This window comes from Ambystoma mexicanum, chromosome 2p (assembly GCF_040938575.1).
Source record: "Ambystoma mexicanum isolate Mex_15411 chromosome 2p, UKY_AmexF1_1, whole genome shotgun sequence".
NCBI lineage: Eukaryota > Metazoa > Chordata > Amphibia > Caudata > Ambystomatidae > Ambystoma > Ambystoma mexicanum.
The window spans coordinates 84,790,391-84,813,680 of NC_090923.1; the positions used below are offsets into that span (position 1 = coordinate 84,790,391).

At 48.1% G+C, this 23,290-nt stretch overlaps 1 protein-coding gene across 1 annotated transcript in view; it reads left to right on the forward strand.

Annotated features, from left to right (window-relative positions):
• Positions 1–23,290, forward strand: part of QARS1 (glutaminyl-tRNA synthetase 1) — a 950,222-nt gene that overhangs the window by 581,350 nt on the left and 345,582 nt on the right. Inside the window, exons 12-13 of the mRNA XM_069643299.1 lie at positions 11,114–11,192; positions 17,322–17,430. Of these exons, the coding sequence (XP_069499400.1) occupies positions 11,114–11,192; positions 17,322–17,430 (188 nt within the window). The remainder of the gene's footprint in view (positions 1–11,113; positions 11,193–17,321; positions 17,431–23,290) is intronic.

Consider the following 23,290-nt stretch of genomic DNA (forward strand, 5'->3'; position numbering starts at 1 on the left):
TCTGAACCTGGTGACCTACCTGTGCTGCAAGAAGTCTTGACAGGGCAGACTTCTTTCAAGGTACAGTGTGTCTCTATTTCAAAGTTCTGAGTTTAATTCCACAGGGCAATCTTAACTGCTTCTGGTGCCCAGGGCGCAGATGGGGTTTGCACCCACGCCCTGCCACTCCAAACCAAAGAAACATGCCATTTGATGCAAGCAGTTTACTCTGGACAAATAGAGTCCCTCCAAAGGTTCCAAAGCTTCATGCGGACTGCCAAGTCTCTGGGCCTAGCGGTTCAGCAACAGCCGTGTTCTCGGCGCTCAGGAGTTTTGCTCCATCTCCTGGTCAGGCGACAAGTTCCCTTTGGCAAAGTGCACTGCTGTCTGAATGGAGGTCGTGGCAGGGGATACTCCTAGAGGAGGATTGTCTGCCTCTGCTGTGCAGCCCCATGTGCGACCCCCTCTGTGAAACGGACTTCCACCACTCTTCTTGGTGGGGGCAGGATTTCCAGGTTTGGTGAGGAGTGTCATCTTAACCCATCTCACACCTGAGCCTTGCAGGTCATGCACCAGGACCCTCAAACCATCTCCTGACAATCAGTCTTTGCCTCCGGGACCCCTCCTACTGGAGGAGGTCCATGGGCTTCTGGTGAAAGGGACCATATATTCGGTACCCTGCTCAGAATGAGGCTAGGGCTGGCCTCCACTTATTTTCTGGTGTTGATGAACATGGGTCTTGTGTCCAATTCTAGATCTACAGCTCTTGAATCTGCTTGCGCAAGGAAGATTGCAAGCCCTGCACCTGCAGGACTGGCTAGTCTTCCTGAATCTACTTTCATGTGTCTATTCATAGAAGGAATAGGATGTACCTGAGCTTCACGGTGGGGCTCTGCCACTACCAATTCAAGGTCCTGCTGTTTGGTCTATCTTCGGCACCCATGATCTTCGCCAATTTGCGTACCATGATACCGGCTCGCCTCAGAAGTAAAGGCATCCATGACGGGTGTGCGGCTATCTAGACTAATGCATCAACGTCAGGGACCTGTGTTTGACCTCATGGCTACAGGTGCAAATCCCGGCAGGTCTACTCACCCCTTCCTTCTTCGGAAGGTCAATAAAATAAGCACTATTTCATTGGGTAACATCTATTATCTGTGAAAAGCACCAAGATTCTCCTCTGGGGATGAATCTGCACTCTACAGAGTCACCTGTTATGGCTTTCCCGATCTGGACAACTGCCTTGTCCGAGCTTGCTCCTTGGTCCAGGAGGCAGCACATCTGTTCTGCACGCGCAGCCTGTTGCACAACTTGGTCCTCTCCCTGAACTTCAAGACTTATCTGGTTTCGCCATCCCAGTCCATCTGATTTATCGGGTTGGCCTTGGCTTTCCTGCGCTTTACAGGCCTAAAATTTCTAAAGCAGAATTCTTTGTACCAATGACTATTTGATCAATATACTGAGTTACAAAGATCCTATCTCGCCACTGAGCACCAATTCTTAAAGATGGATTCCCAACATCAACCCAGAGGTCCTATTTTGGGAGGCCAAACTCTTGCGGTGAACAAGAAAAATACTGCATTCTAGCCAGTATCAGTCATGGTGGGTAGCTGGGAAGCAAAGCTTACACTGTGAAGTGAAGAAGAGTGGCACAGTGAGACACAGAGCACTACAATATTTCCCTGTCACTTAGTAGTAAAAACCTATACAGTCATTTATTGGGGTCTTTTTAAAATGCACAAAAAGCATTGAAGCCACTGGGTTAAGTATTGTCATACAAACTATAAAATATATATATATAATTACCTTTTGGCGGTTCTATGGAGAACCTCTTCCCTTTGCAAACTGTTGCTGATAACTACATTAAAGACAGTTCAGCAATGCTTTCAATAAATATCTGGTAAAGTGTGTGAAAAGATAGATACGCTGTTGAAACAGATAAGTATTAAAGTTAGAAAAACACAGTAGAAACACTCATGAGCAATTCTAGAATCTGATCTGATCCCTTACCACTTAGTAAGTCCAGCTCTGAGATAGAATCACTGAACCACAGGTTATAGTGATCAGGTAGGTTTACTATTGTATTGAGCAATTAGTGTTTGCAATTCAGTGTTCCAAATGTTAGGAAAAATTCAGGTCAGGTAATTATCTCTCTCGGTACCAGCACACTAGAGAAGGCGGAGAGATTGGGCCAGAACTTTGTGCCCAAGTAACACTATGCCGGTTGGTGGGGTGCAAAAAGCTATCTAGACTTACCCCCTTACTTTGACTTTCCTATAGACCACTACAAGAGTTCTGGAATCTATTGGGGGCTATGTGCTGCTGTGATTAGCCTGGTCAAGGTTGGCCAAGGGGTCATGGCGCAGAGGTAGTTTTCGGGCATGGGGTTTAGTTTTGGTAACTGTACCTGTATGTATTTTTATACCTTACAGGGCTTACAACCTCTTTAGGCTGTGAACACACGAATTTGCAATTAAAATGACACAATCTTTGTCATTGCTAATTAATGTATGTATTCCAGAGACTAGCCAGCTGGTCACCTTGCCACGAAAGGACTAAGACGTCTGCAGAGCAGAAGACTTCCAAGGAGCGAAAACTGAATGCAGCGAGTGTCTCCACGGTCCGGCCGCAAAAAGGGATCTTCGGGTGGTGAAAAAAGGAGCAGGCCCTGTAGGCCTTCTGTTGGTATTGGAAGGCAGAAAATGCCAGAACAGGCGTTTCATAGCACTACTTGAAGATCCTCCAAGTACCATGGATGTATTTGAACATTGACAGCAAGAAGCAAGTTATCCCAGGAAAGAGCTAGTCAGTCCACTGGGTGGTCCAGGCACACTTACAGCTCAGCAGGCATGGATTCTAGAGCAGGTATCAAGACCGATTGCTGCACCGGTCCAGTGGTCGAACCGAAAGGGAGGCGCAAGGGTGGTCAGCTGCAATGGTCATCTTCAGTGGGCTGTATTTCGTCGTAGGGGTCTTGGCTCCAATGATCTGTCGAATGGCACAAGAATCCTCCTTTTAGCTAATCACCGGATCCACCAATGGCAAGCATCTGCACCATTCCAACTGGCAGGCCCAATCATGGACAGCGCTTGGCCAAGCATTCTGACCAGCAGCGCTCGACTTGGATGTGGATTGGGACCAGGCAGTCTCAGACCCCCGCCCCCAATCTGGCCACACAGACCGCTGCTTTAAAATATCTGCTGCCACCAGCCCTTCCTGGACACATTGTATTTGTAACCACCGTGAGAGATCAGAAATGCGAGACTGACACAAAGGTATAGTTTGCTCAAGACTTGCCATTTTATGAAATAAAAAAGGGTAAGATAAACGCCCATCTTTCCCTAACCTAACAAGTATGTCCCTGCTTAGCAAACTAAAACGAAAGTAAAATGACCTAGTGTCCAAAAGGTCTGACCCTCACACTAATGCACACAAAAGGATACAAGGCATGTTTGGCTTTCTTCAGTTTAACAAAATTACATACCAATTCAAACTCAAAGGTATTAGAAAGTACTCCTTGTGACCAGGTTTGAACTCCCTTCTGCTGGATCATTTCAGGAATACCCTGAGCAAAGTTCTGATGTAATCAAGTTCTGTTCAATGTAACAGTCTTTTCCATTCACTGTGTCCTCCGACGTATTCCTTATCTATGATAGTTGTATCTCCAGCTTGCTGTCCTCAGAAAAATGTTTTCCCAGTAGAGGGTGCTGTGCGTCGACGTCCGTCGAGTAGGTATTCCTCGACAGCCACCGTATCGACGCCGACGTCATCATGCCTATAAATGGCCACGCGCAGCGTCCGTTGTTCAGTTCCGTTTTTCCGTGCTTAGTGTGCCTCGGAATACCGTTGCTCAGTTCGTCAGTCGAAATATATTCATATTTCCTTGAGAAAACCGACTCGTACTCGATGGCTTCCTCCTCCGACCCGACGACTCCTCGGTCCAGTTTCAAAAAATGCCGAGACTGTGGGAAGAAAATGTCGTTGACGGATCCTCACAGGATCTGTTTGTGGTGTCTGGGAATCGAACACCAGTGCTCGGAGTGTGAGGAATGCCTATCCATGACGGCGAAAGCCTTGAAGGATCGTAAGGGGAAGCTCGAGAGAGGTAAGTCAGTTTTAACTTCCTCGAAAGTTTCCGCGGTAGAGTCGAGACATTCGTCTCCTCACCGTAGAAAGCATTCTCGGTCTAGGTCTCGAAGTGGCTCCCACCACTCGTCGAGGTCTAGACACTTGAAAAAGAGACATAGAAGATCTCCTTTGTCGTCTTCTAGTTCCCCTGAAAGAGTAAATTGCCCCACAAAAAACAGCTCTCAGGCTGAGTGGGAGGAAGTCAGAAAAAAGATGCTAAGCGTCTTCGAGAAAAGGGCCTCGACACCCTCGAAGTCAGCTGAGGGTGATACCCCGGGTGAAAAGCCCAAAAAATCTAAACTCTGCGAGTAGAAGCACCCGGCGAAAGAGTCGACCCGAAAGCGGCATGAGCCATCGGGAAGTAAAGCATCTTCGACAACATCGTCGAAAGCCCCTTCGAAGCATAGATCGGCGCCATCAACGCCGTTATCGAAGGGTTCTTCGACGCATCCGTCTATCGAGTCGACATCGACGCCGATAAAAGGAAAACCCACGGCTACTCCACAGCCAACGGTTACACCGAGAGCCTCCGACACGACGTCGTCGACATCCTCGAGCAGGATTCCGATCCTCTCGAGTTCTTCGAGGCCTCTTCCAGTTTTCTCAACGCCTTTGTCGGCACCTTCGAGGATTTTTACATCAGCTTCGACGACATCGACCTTTTCAAGGCCACTGATGATGGCTCCCTCTGCTTTAGAGATGGGTTTTATACCATTTCACAGGCCAGAGCAGCCCCCCTTAACTTCAATTTATGAAGAAAGGGAAGATTCTGATCAAGAAAGGCCTTTTGGGCTGCAGAGGACCACATCACCTGAACCAGAGACTTTTGCCTCTGAGGAAAGAAGGTTGAAAGACCTTCAGGATGCATTACAGGAAGCAAGTGGCCTAGACACTTCTCCAGAAGTGGAATTTGTCAAACCAGACCCAGGGGAACATGCTGAAACCCCTTATAGAACCCTAATGTCAAGAATTATGGAGTTCATGGGTTGGTCTGCGCCTTCACCTGTTTTTCAACAGGATGACCTCACAGATATTCTGGATAAAGGTCCACAGGAGGATCCTGTGGTTCCCTTTCATTCTGCTTTACAAAGAAAGATTTTAACTAACTGGGAAACTCCCGAAGTTGTCCCTGCGGTTAACAAGAAGTTGTCAGCGAAATATAGGGTATCTGCTGCTGACCCTGAATACCTATCTAAGCACCCTACTCCAGAGAGGCTGGTGGTCCAGGCTTCAACTTCATCAGGCAGTTCATCTGCATACCCCACTGCTCCACAGGATAGGGATGATAAAAAATATGATGCCATGGCTAAAAAAGTCTTCTCGGCCTGTAGCATGGCTTTAAAATCTGTTAATGCGACTTGTACGCTCGCTAGGTTCAGCCACACTCTTTGGGAGTGTGCTTCATCAGTGGCTGATTGCCTCCAGGAAGGAGAAGAAAGGGACACATTTTTAAATATCATCAGAGATGGTAAAGATGAAATGTGTGAGTCCCTTCAAACTGGCATTGATTCTGCTGACAGTATCAGCAGGGCCATTGCGGCAAGTACCACAATCCGCAGGCATGCGTGGTTGAGAAAGTCCGGCTTTGCTTCTGACGTACAGGCCAGACTTTTAAATATGCCCTTTGATGGTTCTTCCCTATTTGGTAAAAAGGCGGATGACCGTTTGGAAAAACTACAAACATCTAAAGCAGCAGCTAAGTCGCTAGGAGCTGCAATCCGACAAACTAATTTTCGTCCCTCCAGGATCCTCTTGAAGGTCCTTTCGATATTATTCCTCATATGGAAGAGGCAGAGGACGGCCGTCTCAAAGAGGCCAAGGAAAATTTACCCGTGGTGGACGGGGTAAAGGAAAGAAAGCCGCATCAGCAGGAGCCGCTTTACCTTCGGCAACTGCATCAGCCGCTCCCAAACCACTCTGAGGTCTCCCATCACAAGACACCTGTAGGGGGCAGGTTAACTCACCATCTGACGGAATGGCAGGCTATTACGTCAGATGCTTGGGCATTGGAGACAGTTGCCCAAGGTTACTGCTTGCCTTTTCTACGCATCCCTCAGACATCCACCGGGGAACAGCTCTGTGAAAGTGCCGGATCCGCTCCTCTTGCAGGAAGTTGTAGACCTGCTAGAGAAAGGTGCCATAGAACCGGTACCTGTAGCGGACAGGAACAACGGCTGGTACTCCCCCCTACTTTCTCATACCAAAGAAAGACGGAGGACTGAGACCCATTCTGGACTTACAAGAATTGAACAAGTTCCTCAGGAAGGACAAGTTCAAGATGGTAACTCTCTCTCAGATCCTTCAGGCCCTCCAGCTTCAGGACTGGTTGGTATCTCTGGACCTTCAGGATGCTTATTTCCTTGTGCCTATCCATCCCAAGCTCAGGAAGTACCTGAGGTTCGCAATTGGCGGCTCTCATTATCAATTTCGAGTTCTGCCATTTGGTCTGACCTCCGCCCCGAGGGTCTTCACCAAGCTAATGTCGGTTGTGGCTGCAAGTCTAAGGAGGGAAGGGATTCACGTCTACCCCTACCTGGACGATTGGTTGATCAGAGCAGTTTCTTCGGAACAAGCTCGGATCCAACTAGATTATGTCTGCCACTCCCTTCACAGGCTGGGCTTCTCCCTCAATTTAAAGAAGTCACAGATGATACCATCACAGAGACTCCAGTTCATTGGAGCAGTCCTGGACACGTCCCTGGGAAAAGCCTCGCCACCAGAGGTGAGGGCTCAAGATATTCTGCAGATGGTCACCAGGTTTCAAAATGCCCAACGTCTCCCAGCCTACGACTTTTTGAGGTTGCTAGGCCTCATGGCATCCTGCATATCCCTTTTGCCAGAGGCTCGCCTGAGAATGATATCCCTTTCAGTGGGCACTGAGGACTCAGTGGTCACAATTCTCAGGGAGGAGGACAGATCTCCTCCGGATTCTGGACCAGGTAGCCCACGACCTTCAATGGTGGGCCTCTCCAGAGAACATCTTGAAAGGAGAACTGTTTTGGCAACCATGGCCGCAGATAACAGTAGTCAGACGCCTCACTCACAGGGTGGGGAGCCCATGCCAACGACTTGACCATCAGCGGTCGTTGGTCTCCATCGGAGTCCAGACTACACATCAACCTGTTGGAGCTGAGAGCCATCAGACTGGCACTGAAGGCTTTTCTGCCGTCTGTACGGGGGAGAAACGTCCTGATAATGACGGACAATACAGTGGCCATGCACTACCTCAACAAAAGAGGAGGCGTAGGGTCACTGCCACTGTGCAGAGAGGCGATGCAGCTCTGGTTTTGGGCAATTCAGGAAGGAATCTCTCTATCGGCAATTCACCTAGCCGGAGAGAAGAACTTGACAGCGGACGCTCTGAGCAGGCAGAACAGTCTCCCACGAATGGGAGATAGCTCAGGAAGTCCTTCAAGAGATCTTCCCCCTTTGGGGAACCCCTTAAGTGGATCTGTTCGCCACCAGTATCAACAGGAGGTGCGACAGATTTTGCTCAAGGGAATTTCCCCCGAGAGGAGCTCTAGGAGACGCGTTCGTAGTGAACTGGGAGTTCCCACTTCTGCACGCGTTACCTCCGGTCCCTGTCATTCCTCAAATGATCAGGAGGTTGAGAAGGTTTCGGAAGACCATGATCCTAATTGCCCCGGATTGGGCCAGGAGAACGTGGTACCCGGACCTTCTGGACATGTCCATCTGTCCTCCAATTTGTCTACCGTACAGAGGATCTTCTCTCGCAGAAGGGAGGTCAGGTTCTCCATCCAGCCATCAAGACCCTCAACCTTCACGCTTGGTATCTGAAAGGTTGAGGTACAAGGATTGGGACCTTCCAGATGACGTCATGGAGGTGTTGCTTTCGGCCAGAAGACCAGCAACTAAGACTCTATACCGCTGCCGTTGGAGTAAATTTTGCAGCTGGTGCAGAGAAAAGAATATCTAACCCTTTTCATGTGGTACACCTGCAGTGTTATCCTTCTTACTTTATTTGGCAAATTCGGGCCTTCAAATTGGCACTATTAAGGGCTATCTCGCAGCGCTATCGATCTTTAAGCGCACTGCAGAGGAGCCATCGTATTTCACAATTCCATTGGTAATACAATACCTGAAAGGTCTAACTAATGTTTACCCTCCAAGACCATTCCAAGTTCCCTTATGGGACTTAAATCTAGTTTTAAACTTCCTAAAGGGTGCTCCTTTTGAACCACTCCACTCTTGTTCATTGTAGTTTCTCACACTCAAAACTGTTTTATTGGTAGCATTAACATCTGCTAGAAGGGTTAGCGAGATACAAGCCCCGTCTTGTAAACCTCCTCATACAACTTTTCACAAGGACAAAGTAGTGCTACAGGTGAAGCCTAACTTCCTCCCAAAGGTAGTTTTGGAATTATACATTACTCAGAAGATTACTCTACCTTCATTCTATCCTCCTCCCCATCCGGGGAAAGAGTAAGAGAGACTACACAGGCTGGACCCTAAGCGAGCCTTGAGTTTTTATATCAGTAGACTTGCTAAAATTAGACAAGCAGGCCAACTCTTTGTAGGTTACGCAGGACATAAGCTAGGATTACCAATAACCAAACACACCATCTCCAGATGGATTATTTTAGCTATTCTGGAATGCTACAAACTGGCAGGGAAAGAGCCCCATCAAAATCTAAGGGCTCATTCGACCAGGGGTATCGCAGCATCCTCAGCTCTTCAAAGAGGGGTACCAATTAGAGACATATGTGCGGCTGCCACATGGTCTTCCGCACATACCTTTACCAAATTTTATAGCCTGGATTCCTCCTCTAGTCAAGAGACTAGATTTGGCAAAGCTGTGTTACTCTGTTCATTCTTAAAGGGTAATATGGCATCTCTTACTCCCGCCTCCAATCACATACCACTGCTATGGGAGTCTATCATAGATAAGGAATACGTCGGAGGACACAATCCCTTCGAAGAACAAGTTACTTCTTACCTTGTAACGTTCTTTCGATGGGATGTTCCTCCGACGTATTCCTTATCGCCCCTCACATCCATCCCCGCAGTAATATTTCCCTTGTGGTTGCAGCTTACGCTCCTTCAAGGGTAGTAACCATTCATACAATAACTACTTTACTCTACAAAACGGAACGGAGCAACGGACGCTGCGCGTGGCCATTTATAGGCATGATGACGTCGGCGTCGATACGGTGGCCGTCGAGGAGCACCTACTCGACGGATGTCGGCGCACAGCGCCCTCTACTGGGAAAAATGTTTTCCGAGGCTAGCAAGCTGGAGATACAAATATCATAGATAAGGAATACGTCGAGGAACATCCCATTGAAAGAAAGTTACAAGGTAAGAAGTAACTTGTTCTTCTCGGGCCAGCCCACCGGTCTTCTTTTGCATCTCCTTTTCACTCGCTGACACTGCAGCAAATCTTCTAGGGTCTGTTTGATCTGCTGACAGCTCGAGTATGACTGTCACAGTAAACCCAGTCCTTTGGTGGAGCTCTGACAGCTCAGTGGGTTCTCCATTTCCTTACCAGAGCGGTTAACAGCATGTGTTGGGAGTTCGTCTCCCACACACCATTGCGTTCCCCAATGCTGCTTCCAGCTGCACTCTCTGCAATGCCATACGCCTTCTCCCGCGTCAGCCTCAATTGGCGTTTCTTCTGCTTCCACGCGAGTCCCGCACTCAGACGTGATGCCTCTGCTACTCATCAGTGGCTCCTTCCCCCAGCTGTAACCTATTAATGAGTTTAAATGTCCCGCTCCAGTGCTTCACACTAAAGCAACTAGACCGCTCATTATGTTTAATGGTACCTTTTTAATCTTCACCAACTCGGGGTCCCTCTTCCTCATCCCGGTACCACAGGCATTATGGGTTCTGACGTCCATAGTGTTGTCTTTTTATATTTAGCTAATTTTAACTGATTTGAGAACTGAGTTGTCCATTTTATGGGAGGCTAGGAAAGTGGACTGTGATTTACCCTTGGGTTTATGACCTCTATCTAAGGTAGAATTATAACAATTTGAGGTGTTCCCCCTTTACTATCTGAACCTCCCCAATGTACCAATCTTGACTTTTCATAGCCTGTCCTTTGGGAAGTTATGAGCGGGAATTGTTCAGACAGCATGCCGTTAGGTAATTGGGTATTATGGTGATCTCATCCTCAAAAAATAGGGGGAAGTGATGACTCCTCGATGCAGTATTCACCTAACGGCCATTTCCTAACATGTGATCCTCCCTCATGTTACCGCCCCCAGGGTTAGGATCAGGTAGTGGCTGCCTTCCCCAGGCCACATGGGAGGAGACCGGCGGCTGGGATTTTGTGATGATTGCGCAGGATTCGTCACACAACAGTTACAAAAGAAAACTTTGAGGATACAACATATCGTAGCTGCACTTCACTTTCAGGTGATGTGCAGTTTTAAAAATGTAAGAAATCCACCCATCCGTTACAGAACCAATCTTTACATTGTCTACCCATCTTGATTTGTAGGTGCTGCTGGATCAGACTTAAATCATAGGCCTCTGCAATGATTTCCCAACATTGTTGGGGCGTGGGGGTGGATTCTCGTTACTTGTAGTGCTAAAACCATCTTTCGGCCGTGAACATCAACTTTAACTTGGCGATAAAATTAAAATGACACTTTAATTAGCAATGGCAAAAAATTGTATGTATTATCCTTATTGCCATGTTTTGGGGGAAATTGGATATACAATCTTTAGGATTAATTACAGCAGCGTCCTTGAGTGCATTACCAGATGAAGAGAAAACATTACTTGACCCTGTTGCATAGATTATAATTTAGTGTGATGTACAATCCAAAAGACCGAAGCCATGGATGTGGGGTGATGCATGCAATGAGAAGCGGTTTGCCTGATCAATTTTGAGGTGCTGGAAATTATTGCGCTTAATGTACTGATTAGCTTGCCTATATAATTACCAAAACGCAAAGATATTGCAGTTTCATGTGTCACTTTCTCTGTGAAATCTGTGGAAGTGATAGTCTAGTTTCTTTTCTTTCTGTACTCGTAGGTTACAAGCCCTATGCAGTGACCCATGCGTCAGACAATTTCGACCAGCTGTACGAGTGGGCAGTGGAACTAATTAAAAGGTTGGTGTGCATATTTGATTTTTAACTGTCCTTGTTGCAGATTCAAAGCTTTTGTTCGGACCTCATTTTTTGTGGTCTAACATCAGTTCACAGCTTGGGGCCCAGGATGTTTCCCACCAGGAAACCTACAGTTGCATTGGACAGGAACGCCTGGGTTCTCAAAAATCACTGATGTGCCATTATGCCCAGTCTCATTGGAAGGGCTGCCTGGACTGCAGCACCAAGATGCCAATCCCCAACTCTCACAATCTGTGTGGTACCTGTGGGGTTGCACCACAACGTGGAGCAGTGCAGATTGCCAGTCCATGAACCCGAAGGCCTTAAGGGATCAGGGTGGTAAGCTGTCGCTGGCCCTAGCTCCATGAAAAGTTTAGTTTATTATTTGATAATGCGCTCCAAAACCCTTGTGGTAGCCGGGCGCAGCAGTAAGAATATTTAAGCTTGGTTACATACAGTCGTTGCAGTGCATAATTAATTACAGTGCATATATACAAGATATGGGTACATCACATCACAAAGGAAGAGGAGAGATAGTCTAAGTACAGGTTTCAGGACGATGGAGGAAAGATAGTCTAAGTACAGGTTTCAGGAAGATCATGATAGATGCGTGCATCAAACCAGGAACTAAAGCAGGGGAACAGTGTGATGGGTGTCATTGGTCCAGAGCCAGTTTTTCACGTTACATCTGAATCTGGAGTAGGGCTAATCGACTCTCAATGCAGTGGGGAGTGCATTCCAGTCACGGGCAGCTCTAACAGGGAAGCTAGCTCCGCCTGATTTTGTTAGTTTGAATCTGGGGATTTCTAGTAGGAGATGGTTAGAAGCTCTGGTGTGGTGATTGGGGGATTTTCTAGTCAATCTAGCAGAAATATATGAGGGTGCAGTATTGTGCAGTCCTTAATAGGTGAGAGATAGCGTCTTGAGTAGGATTCTGTCACTAATCTTTAACCAGTGGTGGTCTTTCCTGATATCCGATATATGCTCTCTGCGGGGTATGTCCAAGGCTGCTCTAAAAGCATTGTTCTGCAATATTTGCATTTTGTTTGACAGTTTTTTTGGCGCCTGCATATAGGACGTTGCAATAGTCCAACTTAGACATTATTGGAGCGTTGGATAGTGTGATCCTTTTGGTTTTGGAGAGGTAGGGTCTACAGGCCCTGATCAATTTACAGGTGTAGGCTGTGGAGGAAGCCAAAGAGTTGACTTGTTTTTTAAGAGATAGTGTAGAATCGAGGTAGAAACCCAGCGTTTCGGTTACCCCCTTGATTACATTCCCATCTATGTTAAAAGCAGTGTAGCTGGGGCTGAGCTTTTTAAGGTTGGAGTCGGAACCCAGGATCAGTATCTGTTTTGTCGTCATTCAGGCAGAGGCTGCGAGAGGCCATCCATGCCTGAATGAGGAGGTAGATCTTATTTACTAGAGCTGTGTCTTCGACAAAGTTGCCAGATAGTGGAATGAGGATCTGTGTCGTCTGCATAATTAGTATAGGTTACCCCCAGTCTGTCAAGTTTGTCGAAGAGGCACTTAGTGAAGATGTTGTACATTGTAGGGGAGACACATGAACCTTGTGGGATGCCACATGCGATTTTTATTGTCCGCTGAAGCTAAGGGGGAGAACACTTTCATTGTACGGTTGGCTAGGAAGGATTGTACCCAGGCTATAGCTTCACTTGAGAAATAGGCGGCAGACGCTAGATGCTTGCATAACACTGCATGGTCCACCAGGTCGAAGGCCACCGATAAGTCGAGGAGGAGCATGGCTGTTTTACCTTTATCCTTCAACTTGTCGATTTGTGTCTTGAGGTGAATTAGGGCCGTTTCAGTACTGTTGTCTGAATCCAGATTGGCGTGATCCAAGTAGTTGGTTTGTCTCTAAATAGTTTTGGATCTGGAGGTAGGCTACTCTGTCAATGATTTTGAGGAGGAACGGGACCGTAGTAATAGGCCTATAATTAGTTGGGATAGCCGGGTCAAGGGTCTGTTTTTTGAGGAGCGGCAATACCCAGGTTTCTTTAAGGTTAGTAGGCACAGTACTTGATTTAAAGGAGGCATTCATTAGCTTAGAGATGAAGGGTGCTAAATCTCTAGCTGTATCTATGGTTTAAGAGATGATATAACCTTTTCAGTTTCCAGTATGGATACATTGGTAAGCCTGAAAGGTTTTCAGCTACTTTGTGTAATTGTACTTGGTGTATCTGTCAGAGGGGTGGTATGTGTTCCTGTGTAACTCAGACGCTTTTTTCTTTGCAATTTTGGACTGTAGGGTTATGATTTTATTTGCTAGGGCATTTTGGATGCTAGTGCACCATTGTTTGTCCTTGAGGACATTATCTGTGGGAGCAATCGGGTTTTCCGTTTCCCGGAGGATGGAGAAGAGTTCTTTGGAATTAGAGTTAGCTTTACTGATTCTCTCATTAAATGTGTTTCTTTTTGGTTTGGATTATTTCTTGTATTTATTCGCAAGGTTATTCGTTAGGTTTATTCTCAGCTGAGGGTGAGTGCTTCCAAATTGCTTGGATCCATAGTTCTTTGAGATGGGGGGTGAACCATGAATTGAGGTTTGATTCTTGTTTACTTTTGCGTAGTTTGAGAGGGGCAATAGTATCCAAGGTATTGGACATGGTGGTAAATATCTCAACTAGCGTATTTGGGTCAGAGTTGTTAGTGCTAGCAGTGAGAGCAGGTCCCCTCATAAATCCTCAAAGGTGAAGACTGAATAACTGATTTCTGAGGGAATGAGACTGGTCGGGTGTAATCATAAGAAAATCAAGAATAGTTTTCAGTGAGTTGCACCACTCGTCATCCTTCCCACAAAAAGAGGAATCGTGGGTCTATGCGGTAAGAGTGGGGGTTAGTCGGATTCTCATAAGCAGGGATGGTGCTAGTTTCCATATAAGCATGCTTCATGGGAATAGCAGAAGGATGTTCGTGTCTAAATGCTGACTGGTGTGGCTCTGACCTCGACATTGACTCTAATCCCCCAGCTCCTATGTACCCCGGGAATTGCACGCTGGAGTAGAGCTGCATGCCATGTGACTCAGCACCTCCGACACCGGCTACATTAAGCGCTGTTGCATCTTCCTCAACCATGGTCACCACTTCAACTGGTCCGGCTGCTAAACCTGTGAATGACTATGCCACAGAATTTAGGTCTCCGTTTTTCCAGTCCATGACGTCTAGCTTTGTCGATGGGCACCCTGTTCCCTTCAGATTTTATCAGGGGCTGGGCAAGATCCTCTCCAGGATTACTGGCAGACCAGAAGGGTTATGTCATGATCTCTGCTTCCAAAAGATCAGGACTTGCCCGACTCCCTTGGAAGCAGACCCATAACCCCGGTTCCGAGTGCCAGCCAGTCCCAATTGGGACCTTTTGGACCCTGTCCTGGCGCCAGTGGCACCAGGCTCATAAAGATGCCCAGTCCCAGCGCTGGAAGCGCCGGGCTCATAATGCTTGGGTGGACTTACCTGCAGCAGACCATGCTGCTTACTTACCTGCCAGTTGAGCCCCTGATCCTCTTCTGTTTGGGAATACTTTTCCATTTGGGTGGGGCAGGAGCCACTCCCTAGGTTCAGAACACTGGAACTCTTCTGGAAAGCAGGAACTCTTTTCTTACCTAGGTGTGGCTGTGGAAGGAGATACCTAAGCACTACAGGAGGCTATTTAAACCACACCCGATGGATGAATCTTGCTTTGCGTTATTCTGCATTCTCTGCAGCAGAACGCTGATCGTGTCTTCTGCTTCTGATCCTGGGCCTAAGGAAACAAAGGCTTACCATCCTGGAATCCAGTCTTCAGCAGCACCTGTAAAGACAAAGAAAGAACAGGTTAGCACTACGGTCTTCAGTGGCAGCGCATCTCTTACCTGGTCCATCGGCTGTCACCAACGCCTCGCGCTGCATTCCGGCATCTGAAAGACAAAAGCTTACCAGCTCTTCGCACGCTCCGGAGGCCTTCGGCGCTGCATCCCGCATCTGAAAGACAAAAGAAGGTGCGTTTAAAGACATTGGGCAACTTTATTACTCACGTGCCATCACTCCTTCCCACGCCGAATCCAGTGGGTATTCCAGCACCCTTCAGCTTCTCTAAAGCTCCGAACTTGTACCTGCAAGATAAAAGGGAGAGTTAATGCGCATCGTGAAGCATGCTACAGGCGCTTACCTACGTGCTTCCAGGCGCTTCTATTCCTCACGCGGGTTCGATCCTCAACTCTCATCAGCCCGCCATCCGCCATCGCCGGAACTCTGCAAAACAAGAGATATCATTACAAAAGACTTTTAAGACATTTGAAGCGCCCATAACTTACCGTTCGTGCAGTTAACGACGGACAGCAGTCCTCTGAGGTCAAGAGGCCTGCACCCTTATCCAGTGAAGGAACTGGTTACGGCACCCTGCCCCGAGGCAGATGGAGAGCTCGGCGTTCACTTACCTAAGACATCTTACTCTTCGAGTCAGACATACAGTGCACAGAGGTCCAGCCCAAAGAGCCAACCGTGTGTTACACATCACCTTTGAAGATACGGCATTCACCCAGTCAAGACCGGCGCCTCTGCGGGAATCAGGTGAGCGTTACAGGTTAGTGGACTTTATTTTGAGGCTCTGTGACACTAGTAGCTTCAACTCTGCTGCCGGTTTGTACTGCAGCAAGCTTCCCTTTTCACCCAACCAAAGTGGCAATTCAGGAAGATGGTAGAAGTTATCGGCAATTACGGCATGGGAGCCCCAGACAAATCTTTAGTGCAGTATCAACTCGCTGATGTTTTGCTTAAAAGCCCACAGTCTGAGACTACTCTCCCATTCAACATGGCACATTTAGTTAGTTTTAGCCCAGTGCTTGGGGCCCTGTTCAACACCAGTGTCCAGGATCTTATGAGGAAATATAAGCCGGAATGAAGGGATCACATTTTCCCAACGAGACTCCAGTTGCAGGAAACCTTAGTGGTACAGGCAGCCTCGGTTAACTTTGGCCTTTCCCCGGCACAGAAGGCGAAGACTGCTGCCGTGCCCAAAAAAGGTTTTGTCAGGGAGCAGGTTCTCAAGGCAGTTTAAGCCTTGGGTACTTGTCAAAGTATTCACATTTTCTCGGTGGTAATTTCAAAGGCCTCGGCCCATTTGCCAGAAGCAGAAATCTGTTTGGTTCCTCAAAATGGTTTGACAGTAGCCTACACGCTGGCTTGGATGTAGTTGAATGCATTCAGCATCTTCATCATAACCACTGGCATCGCCAATATCTTATTAAAACCTACCTGTGAAGTAGTTCACTTTGGAACTGGTGATGTTTGCGCACAGGGCCCAAAACCATCTTAGGGTTGGGCTTTATAAGAATTAGTGAAGCTGTTCTAGGATTATTCTAAAATGTCCTTTCTATTTGATAGTTCCTGCGTTTCACTGGTTGTTGAATTCAGTGCTATTCTGTTTCTCCTAATAGTGAATATCTATTTTATTAGCGCTGCTGTGACAATATTTGACTAACGGTATTACTTGCTTATTGTGCATTTTAAATGCCGAATAAACTATTGTATATTTGTATACTTGTCTGTCTAGCTGGAATCATCTTTTACTCTTTTTGGACTCATTGTAGCCCTAGACCACTCACATCCACCTGAGACTAAGCCTTGATGCTCTGCTACCCTACCTTGATTGGTTTGGCTAACCTCTGTCTTCCCTGTTCACTATAATAGTGGCCTCCTAAAATCCTCCAACAAGGCTGATCGAATTCCATCTCAACAGGGAGTGGGATAAAAAATGTAAATAGTAAAAACTCTCAGTAAGATCAGTGCAAAAGCCAGAGTGTCCAATAGTAGTGCTGAGAGGCTCAAGGAAGCCTGAGCGAATGCCCCAGGCACATTTTCCCACCTGAAACAATCCCCTGCCAAAGAATGTGATTTAACATGGCAATTTTGAATGCGATTAACTGTTTCCCTAACCATACTTTCACTTGGAAATCGTGAGTAAAAATAAATGTTCCAGAACTTGATCTTTCTTAAAATTGCCATAATATAATAAAATTTTAGTTTGCTCACTGCATGGGAATGTATGGATAATAGCAATGCTGGATATCTGTATGATGTGGTGGCTGTCTACGAATACCATTTTGTATGATGGTTTTCTTTTTCCTTTCTGTTCATAGAGGCCATGCCTATGCTTGCCACCAAAAAGTGGATGAAATCAAAGGGCACAACCCTCCCCCTTCACCCTGGAGAGATCGGCCTGTTGAAGAGTCTCTTGTGCTCTTTGAGGTGAGCCGTGTGGAGGAGATAGGGGAGGGAGGGTGCAAAGGTAAAGAGATGTGCTGTGAAGGGGCTGGAGTTGGCTGCAAGAGGGGAGATGGTAAGTTGCAATATAATTTTCTAAGAAAACACAAATGGGTAATGCTGATGTTGGGCCAGATTTCCATTTGTGGTGGTCCTTTTTCTTATTTAAGCACTTCCCGAAACGCTTTTTTGGCTTTTTGGGTTTCTAGTCTTTATTTCGAGGGGATTGTGTCCTCAGACTTATTCCACATCTGACAGTAATGACCACAGCTGTGCTGCTTAGGAAAATGTTTCGCCGTCCTGCGTCCTGCATCAATGACATTGATACGCTGTCCCTCGAGGGCCTCCGTCGAGAGTAGACCTCACCGGATGTTATATATAGGACGCACGGCGCCCGTAGCCTCAGTTCCATTTTTCCGTGAACGTGTTCGCTTCGGAAGCTTGGCACGCTCGGTTCTTCTACTTTGATTGCAGTGTCTTCCTCCTACCCTAAAAAATGTCGGACTGCGGTTCCAAAATGTCCATCACGGACCTGCACGACATCTGCCTCTGGTGCCTCGACGAAAGCCACGCCAACGACTGCCAGTCCCTGACATCGAAGACCTTGCGGGAGCAGAAGAAGAAATTAACGGTAGGGTATCTAAAACCCGTAAGTCGAAATCTGCTGGGCTTTCAACAGACGACTCGAGGGGCGACGCTTCGCATCGGCGTAAGTCCATGGGGGGGGGTCTCGGAGTGGGTCCCGCCATTCCTCTGCTGCTTCTAGGCATTCTCGTAAGCGCCATTACTGGTCCCCGTCCTCGTTGGAGGACTCCGCCAGAAGGCGGGTGACTTGTCCCACTAAGTATTCCTAACCGGCCGAATGGGACGCATTCCACCAGCAGATTAATGCGATTTTTGAATCGCAAGGCACTGTTCTGTTCGCGCCTTCGAGAGAAGCCGGCAACGAACGAGCTAGGGCTCGGGTGGTTGGCCCGATCATCGGGAGCCGTCGAGGTCCCAATCGGACAAGGTTGTTCGCCATATCCGTGCCAGGTCCAGGTCCTCGATGCAGTCAAGACCGGCGGAGCCTGTGAGGCCTTCCAAGAAGTAGTCTATGCCATTGAGGCTGTCGAAGGACACTCTCGGGGCTCCGGCCTTGAAGCAGTTGTCGAAGTCATCGGCGTCTCGGTCGACGTTGACGCCGATTCCATCAATGCCTTTTGAGGAGAATTTGCCGGAGGTGCCCCGGAGGGCAATGGAAACTCGGAGGAAGGCTCTCTGTAAGTCTGTAAGGGCCTGTTTCTGAGCCCTTCTCTGCTCCCCCATCCAGATTGGATTTATTCCAACCTTTGGATTATATTTCAGAGGTGGAAGAAGGGTCGGATGAGGAGAGGGTTGTGCCTCCTGCGGTTCCTGATGACCTGTTGTCTGGTCACAGTCAAATGGAAGGCCTCCGTCAGTCCTTACATGACGCCAGTGGTCTTGACACCTCTCCGAAGGTTGAGTTTGGCAGGCCTCAGCCTGGTACGCATGACGAATCCTCGTATAGGCGTTTCATGTCGAGGGTGACTGAGTACTTGGGGTGGTCTGCTCCATCTGTTGATTTTCTTCAGGATGATCTGACGGATATCCTGGACCAAGGTCCACCCACTGACCCGGTGTTGCCATTTTATATGGCTTTGCAAAGAAAGGTGGCAGCGGCTTGTACTGCTCCGGATAGTCTCCCGGCAGTGAATAAGTCTCTTCCTAATAAATACAGTCCAGCCAGTGGTGACCCCTGCTACTTGTCAATGCACCCTACTCCGAAGAGTTTGGTGGTGCAGGCAGCTATGGCCCCAGCGAAGCAGGCTGCGTACCCTACCATCTTTCCTGATAGGGACGACAAGCGCTTTGATGGTTGGGCGAAGAAGGGATTTTCTTCTGGGGTTGTGGCTTTGAAGGCAGCCAACTCTGTTTGTGCCTTGTCAAGATTCACTCACACTCTGTGGAATTGTGCATCTTTGGCAGCTGAGCATATTCCCGGAGGGGAAGAACGGGATGGTTTTCTAGCCCTCGTGCAAGACGGCAAGGATGCCATGTGTGAATCCGTTCAGTCTGGTCTGGACATGGCAGACTGTGGCAGCCAGTCCATGGCTGCGAGCACCGTGATGCGCAGGATTGCGTGGTTGCGGAAGTAGTGGTTTGCTCCTGATGTGCAATCCCGGCTTCTCAACATGCCCTTGGATGGTGTCCATCTTTTTGGCAGCAAGGCTGACGAGAGCCTTGAGAGGTTGCAGAACTCCAAAGCTGCAGTGAAGTCTTTGAGCGCTGCAGTACGTCAACCTCTGGCTTTTTGTCCTAGGGGACAGCAATGAAGGGGAGGTTCCTTTCGGTACTACTCTTCCTTTGGTAGATCGAGAGGCGCTGCCAGTCAAAGGGGCCACCGTAGGAGTACCAAAGGTGGAAAGCTGTCATGATGCCCGCTCCTGGGGAGCCGGCTCAGGCCCTGCGTCCCCGAAAGCGGATATCAAGTCCCAGCAACCCCTTATAGGGGCCCTTTGGACAGTGTCCTGGCGCCTATGGCGCCAGGCTCCTAGAAAACGTCAGTCCAGGCGCCATAGGCGCCAGGCTCATTATGAAAGTGTTTGGGTGCACTTACCTGATGCAGACCATGCTACAGAACCCCGGCCTCCTTGAGGCCTGAAAGGAACTACTTTACCTGTGGGACTCATTTACCACCCGGGCGTGGTCGGGGAAGGATACATACTAGATTGAAGGAAGGACACATTCTAGGAACTTCTTCCAAGGCTATTTAAACCACACCCGATCAGCCACACGTGCTTCGCGTTGTTCTGCATCTAGCAGCTGGACGCTCACCGTGTCTGCTCCTGCATCCTGACTTCTGCCACGCCTGCCAGCATCCTGAATCACCTGCAAAGGAAGGGAACAAGAGAACAGAAGAAGGAAAAGGCCTTACCTACTAAATCTGCATCCCGGGGACATTTCGCCGACGATCCTGAAAAGGAAGATATTTATTTTTAAAAGCACATCACATCGATCGCTGCAGCGCCTCATTCTACTCATCTTACAGGGCGCTTCCATGTTCTGCAGCGACCATCCGGATTCACAGTCGCGCCCCAGCGCCTAGGGAGAAAAAGACAATAACGAAGGTGAGAGAAAGAAGGGAGAAGGGAAGCTAAATCTCCATGTTAAGACTTACCTGCTGGGTCATTCCCTTTTCGTTTTGGGTCCGCGCCGCATCCAGGCATTTTCGGACCCCGGCCCCTAAGGGGAAAAAGACATCAGCGTTAATGAGCGAATGAAAAGACATTACCAAGACGCTCATTAAAGACTTACCTGATTTCCACAAGGATTTCACCTCTCATCTCGAGTCGGTGCCTGTTCCCCGGCATTCCGTACCCCGGCCCCTATGGGGAAAAAGACACTAGCATTAGAACATTAATGCATGGACACAAGGGGAACCACTTATCAAAAACTTACCTGGAAGCCAAGCAAGTTTGGTTCTCACCAATCCGAAAATCCAGTGAAGTAACCGGATACCAACGCGCCCCTGCATCAGAAGCAGGATGGAGAGCTCGTCCTTCCAGACCCTAAGGTGAGACGCTACGGGGAAGCACAGAAGGGTTTTGAGGAGAGAGAGGGGTAAGTGGGAGGCCGATTGCATTACCCCGCAGACAGTTAACCCCCTATTTTCACCTACAGAAGGATACTTCTGCGAGTCAGACAAGCCAGATTTGGGGCCCGGTCCAGTCCATCTCCCGACCCCTGCGTATCACCTTAGACGAGGTCACAACAGCGCCAACCAGGCCAGCGCCTCCGTGGGAGTCGGGTGAGCATTACAGAACGCGAAGCCTTCCTACAAATTCCCACCCAGGCTCTATGGAAACTTCTGAGACTGATCAGTTGGCCCAATTACTGGGGGAATTACGGGCCGAAGTACATGCCGCTCGTCAAGAGACTAATGCCCTCAAGAGGGAATTAATAATATCAAAGGAAAGAATTGATGACCTGGCCAGACAGCTTTTGCAAAGTCAAGCTGGACAAACTCCTCTACCCGGTTCCGGAGGGAACCCCGCTCCTGTGGTTCCCAGTAACCCTGTGCATATTAATCTACCTTGAAACCTGCCGCTAGTCCCACCCGAACGCTTTGCTGGGGACCCCAAATGATTCGCCGTATTCGTGAATCAGTGTCATTTGCACTTCCTATGCAGGCCTGGGGCCTTCCCTAATGATCAGACCAAAGTAGCCTTTGTATTGTCATGTCTCGGCGGCTGCGCTGCCGATTGGTCAGTTCCACTGGTTACTCAGGATGATCCGATTCTCCATGATTTTCAAGAATTTCAAGCAAGCATGGAAAGGTTATTTGCTCGACACTCTCAGGGGCAGGCTCTGGATGATGAACTTCTATCCCTGCAACAGGGCAATCAGGATCTCCTATCCTACATTGCAACCTTTAATAGACTAATTGTAGAAACTGGGTGGCCAGAGGATAAGAGAATCACGTTATTTTATCAAGGTTTACGTGGAGAACTTAAAGATGTCCTGGCCCAAGTTGTAAATCCGCCCCGAGAATGCACAGAATATATAGACTTAGTGGTCCAATTGGATCACAGACTCCAGAACAGAAAAGCAGATCGGTCCAGGTTTGAGACCCGGGTGTTGGTCAAGACCCTTGCTAACCCCAAGGGAGTTGATGTCTCAGAGCCTATGCAAATTGGTGGGGTTAAAGGACCTTTAACTCAAAAGGAATGTGAAAGGAGGCGGCAATTAAAGTTATGTCTTTATTGTGGTAACTCTGGACACTTTCTACGAGATTGCCTGGCAAAACCGCCCCGAAAGGCGGTAGGGGCCGCTGATAACCTTGAAGACTCTGTTTCGGGAAACGACTCAGCCCGACAAGCGTAGGGGTCCGCTTGCCGAGCTTGAAAACTAACTCTCAGACCTCGCATTTCATAGTGCCAATGGTTCTCGTAGATCCAGAACAGCCTAAGCAGTTGCATGCAATAAAGGCATACATCGATAGCGGGGCTATTGGAAATTATGTGGACCGTGAGTTGGTCTCCAGGATTAACCTCCCTCTCCGTCCTAAAACCAGAAAAGACGTCATCACCACAGTAGATGGAATTGCCTCTGGACCGGTAACGCATTCCACTACTGAGGTGACTCTTATTGGACCCGACGGCCATCGGGAGGCAGTTGTGTTTGATGTAATCAAGGCCCCACAGTTTCAGGTTATTCTTGGAATTCTTTGGTTAGACGCACATAATCCTCGAATTGATTGGCGAACTAAGAGAATAACCTTCCCGGATTGTGCACAAACCTGTTATCCAGAAAACCTTAAGATTAATCTAGCATCTGTAACCTCTGCCTCCATGCAATTGCCTCAGGAATACCAAGACTTTCAGGACGTCTTCCAAAAGGAACAGGCTAACACGTTACCTCCTCATCGATCGTACGATTGCCAAATCGATCTGGTGCCCGGTGCACAACCCCCTTGTAGCAGGATTTATGCACTTACCGAACCTGAGAACCTGCATCTGAGACAATATTTGGATCAATACCTCGCCACTGGTTTTATTTGCCCGTCAAAGTCCCCGGCATCCTCGGCTTTGTTCTTCGTGCCTAAAAAGGAAGGCGACCTCAGAACTTGTATCGATTACCGCGCATTGAATCAGATAACGGTTAAAAAACTTTATCCATTGCCTCTGATCCCTGAACTCCTTGACCAGGTAAAGGACGCTTGCATATACACCAAGTTAGACCTCCGGGGGGCATATCATCTGGTGCGGGTAAAAAAAGGCAACGAATGGAAAACGGCCTTCTGTACTAAGTATGGATTATTCGAATACCAGGTAATGCCCTT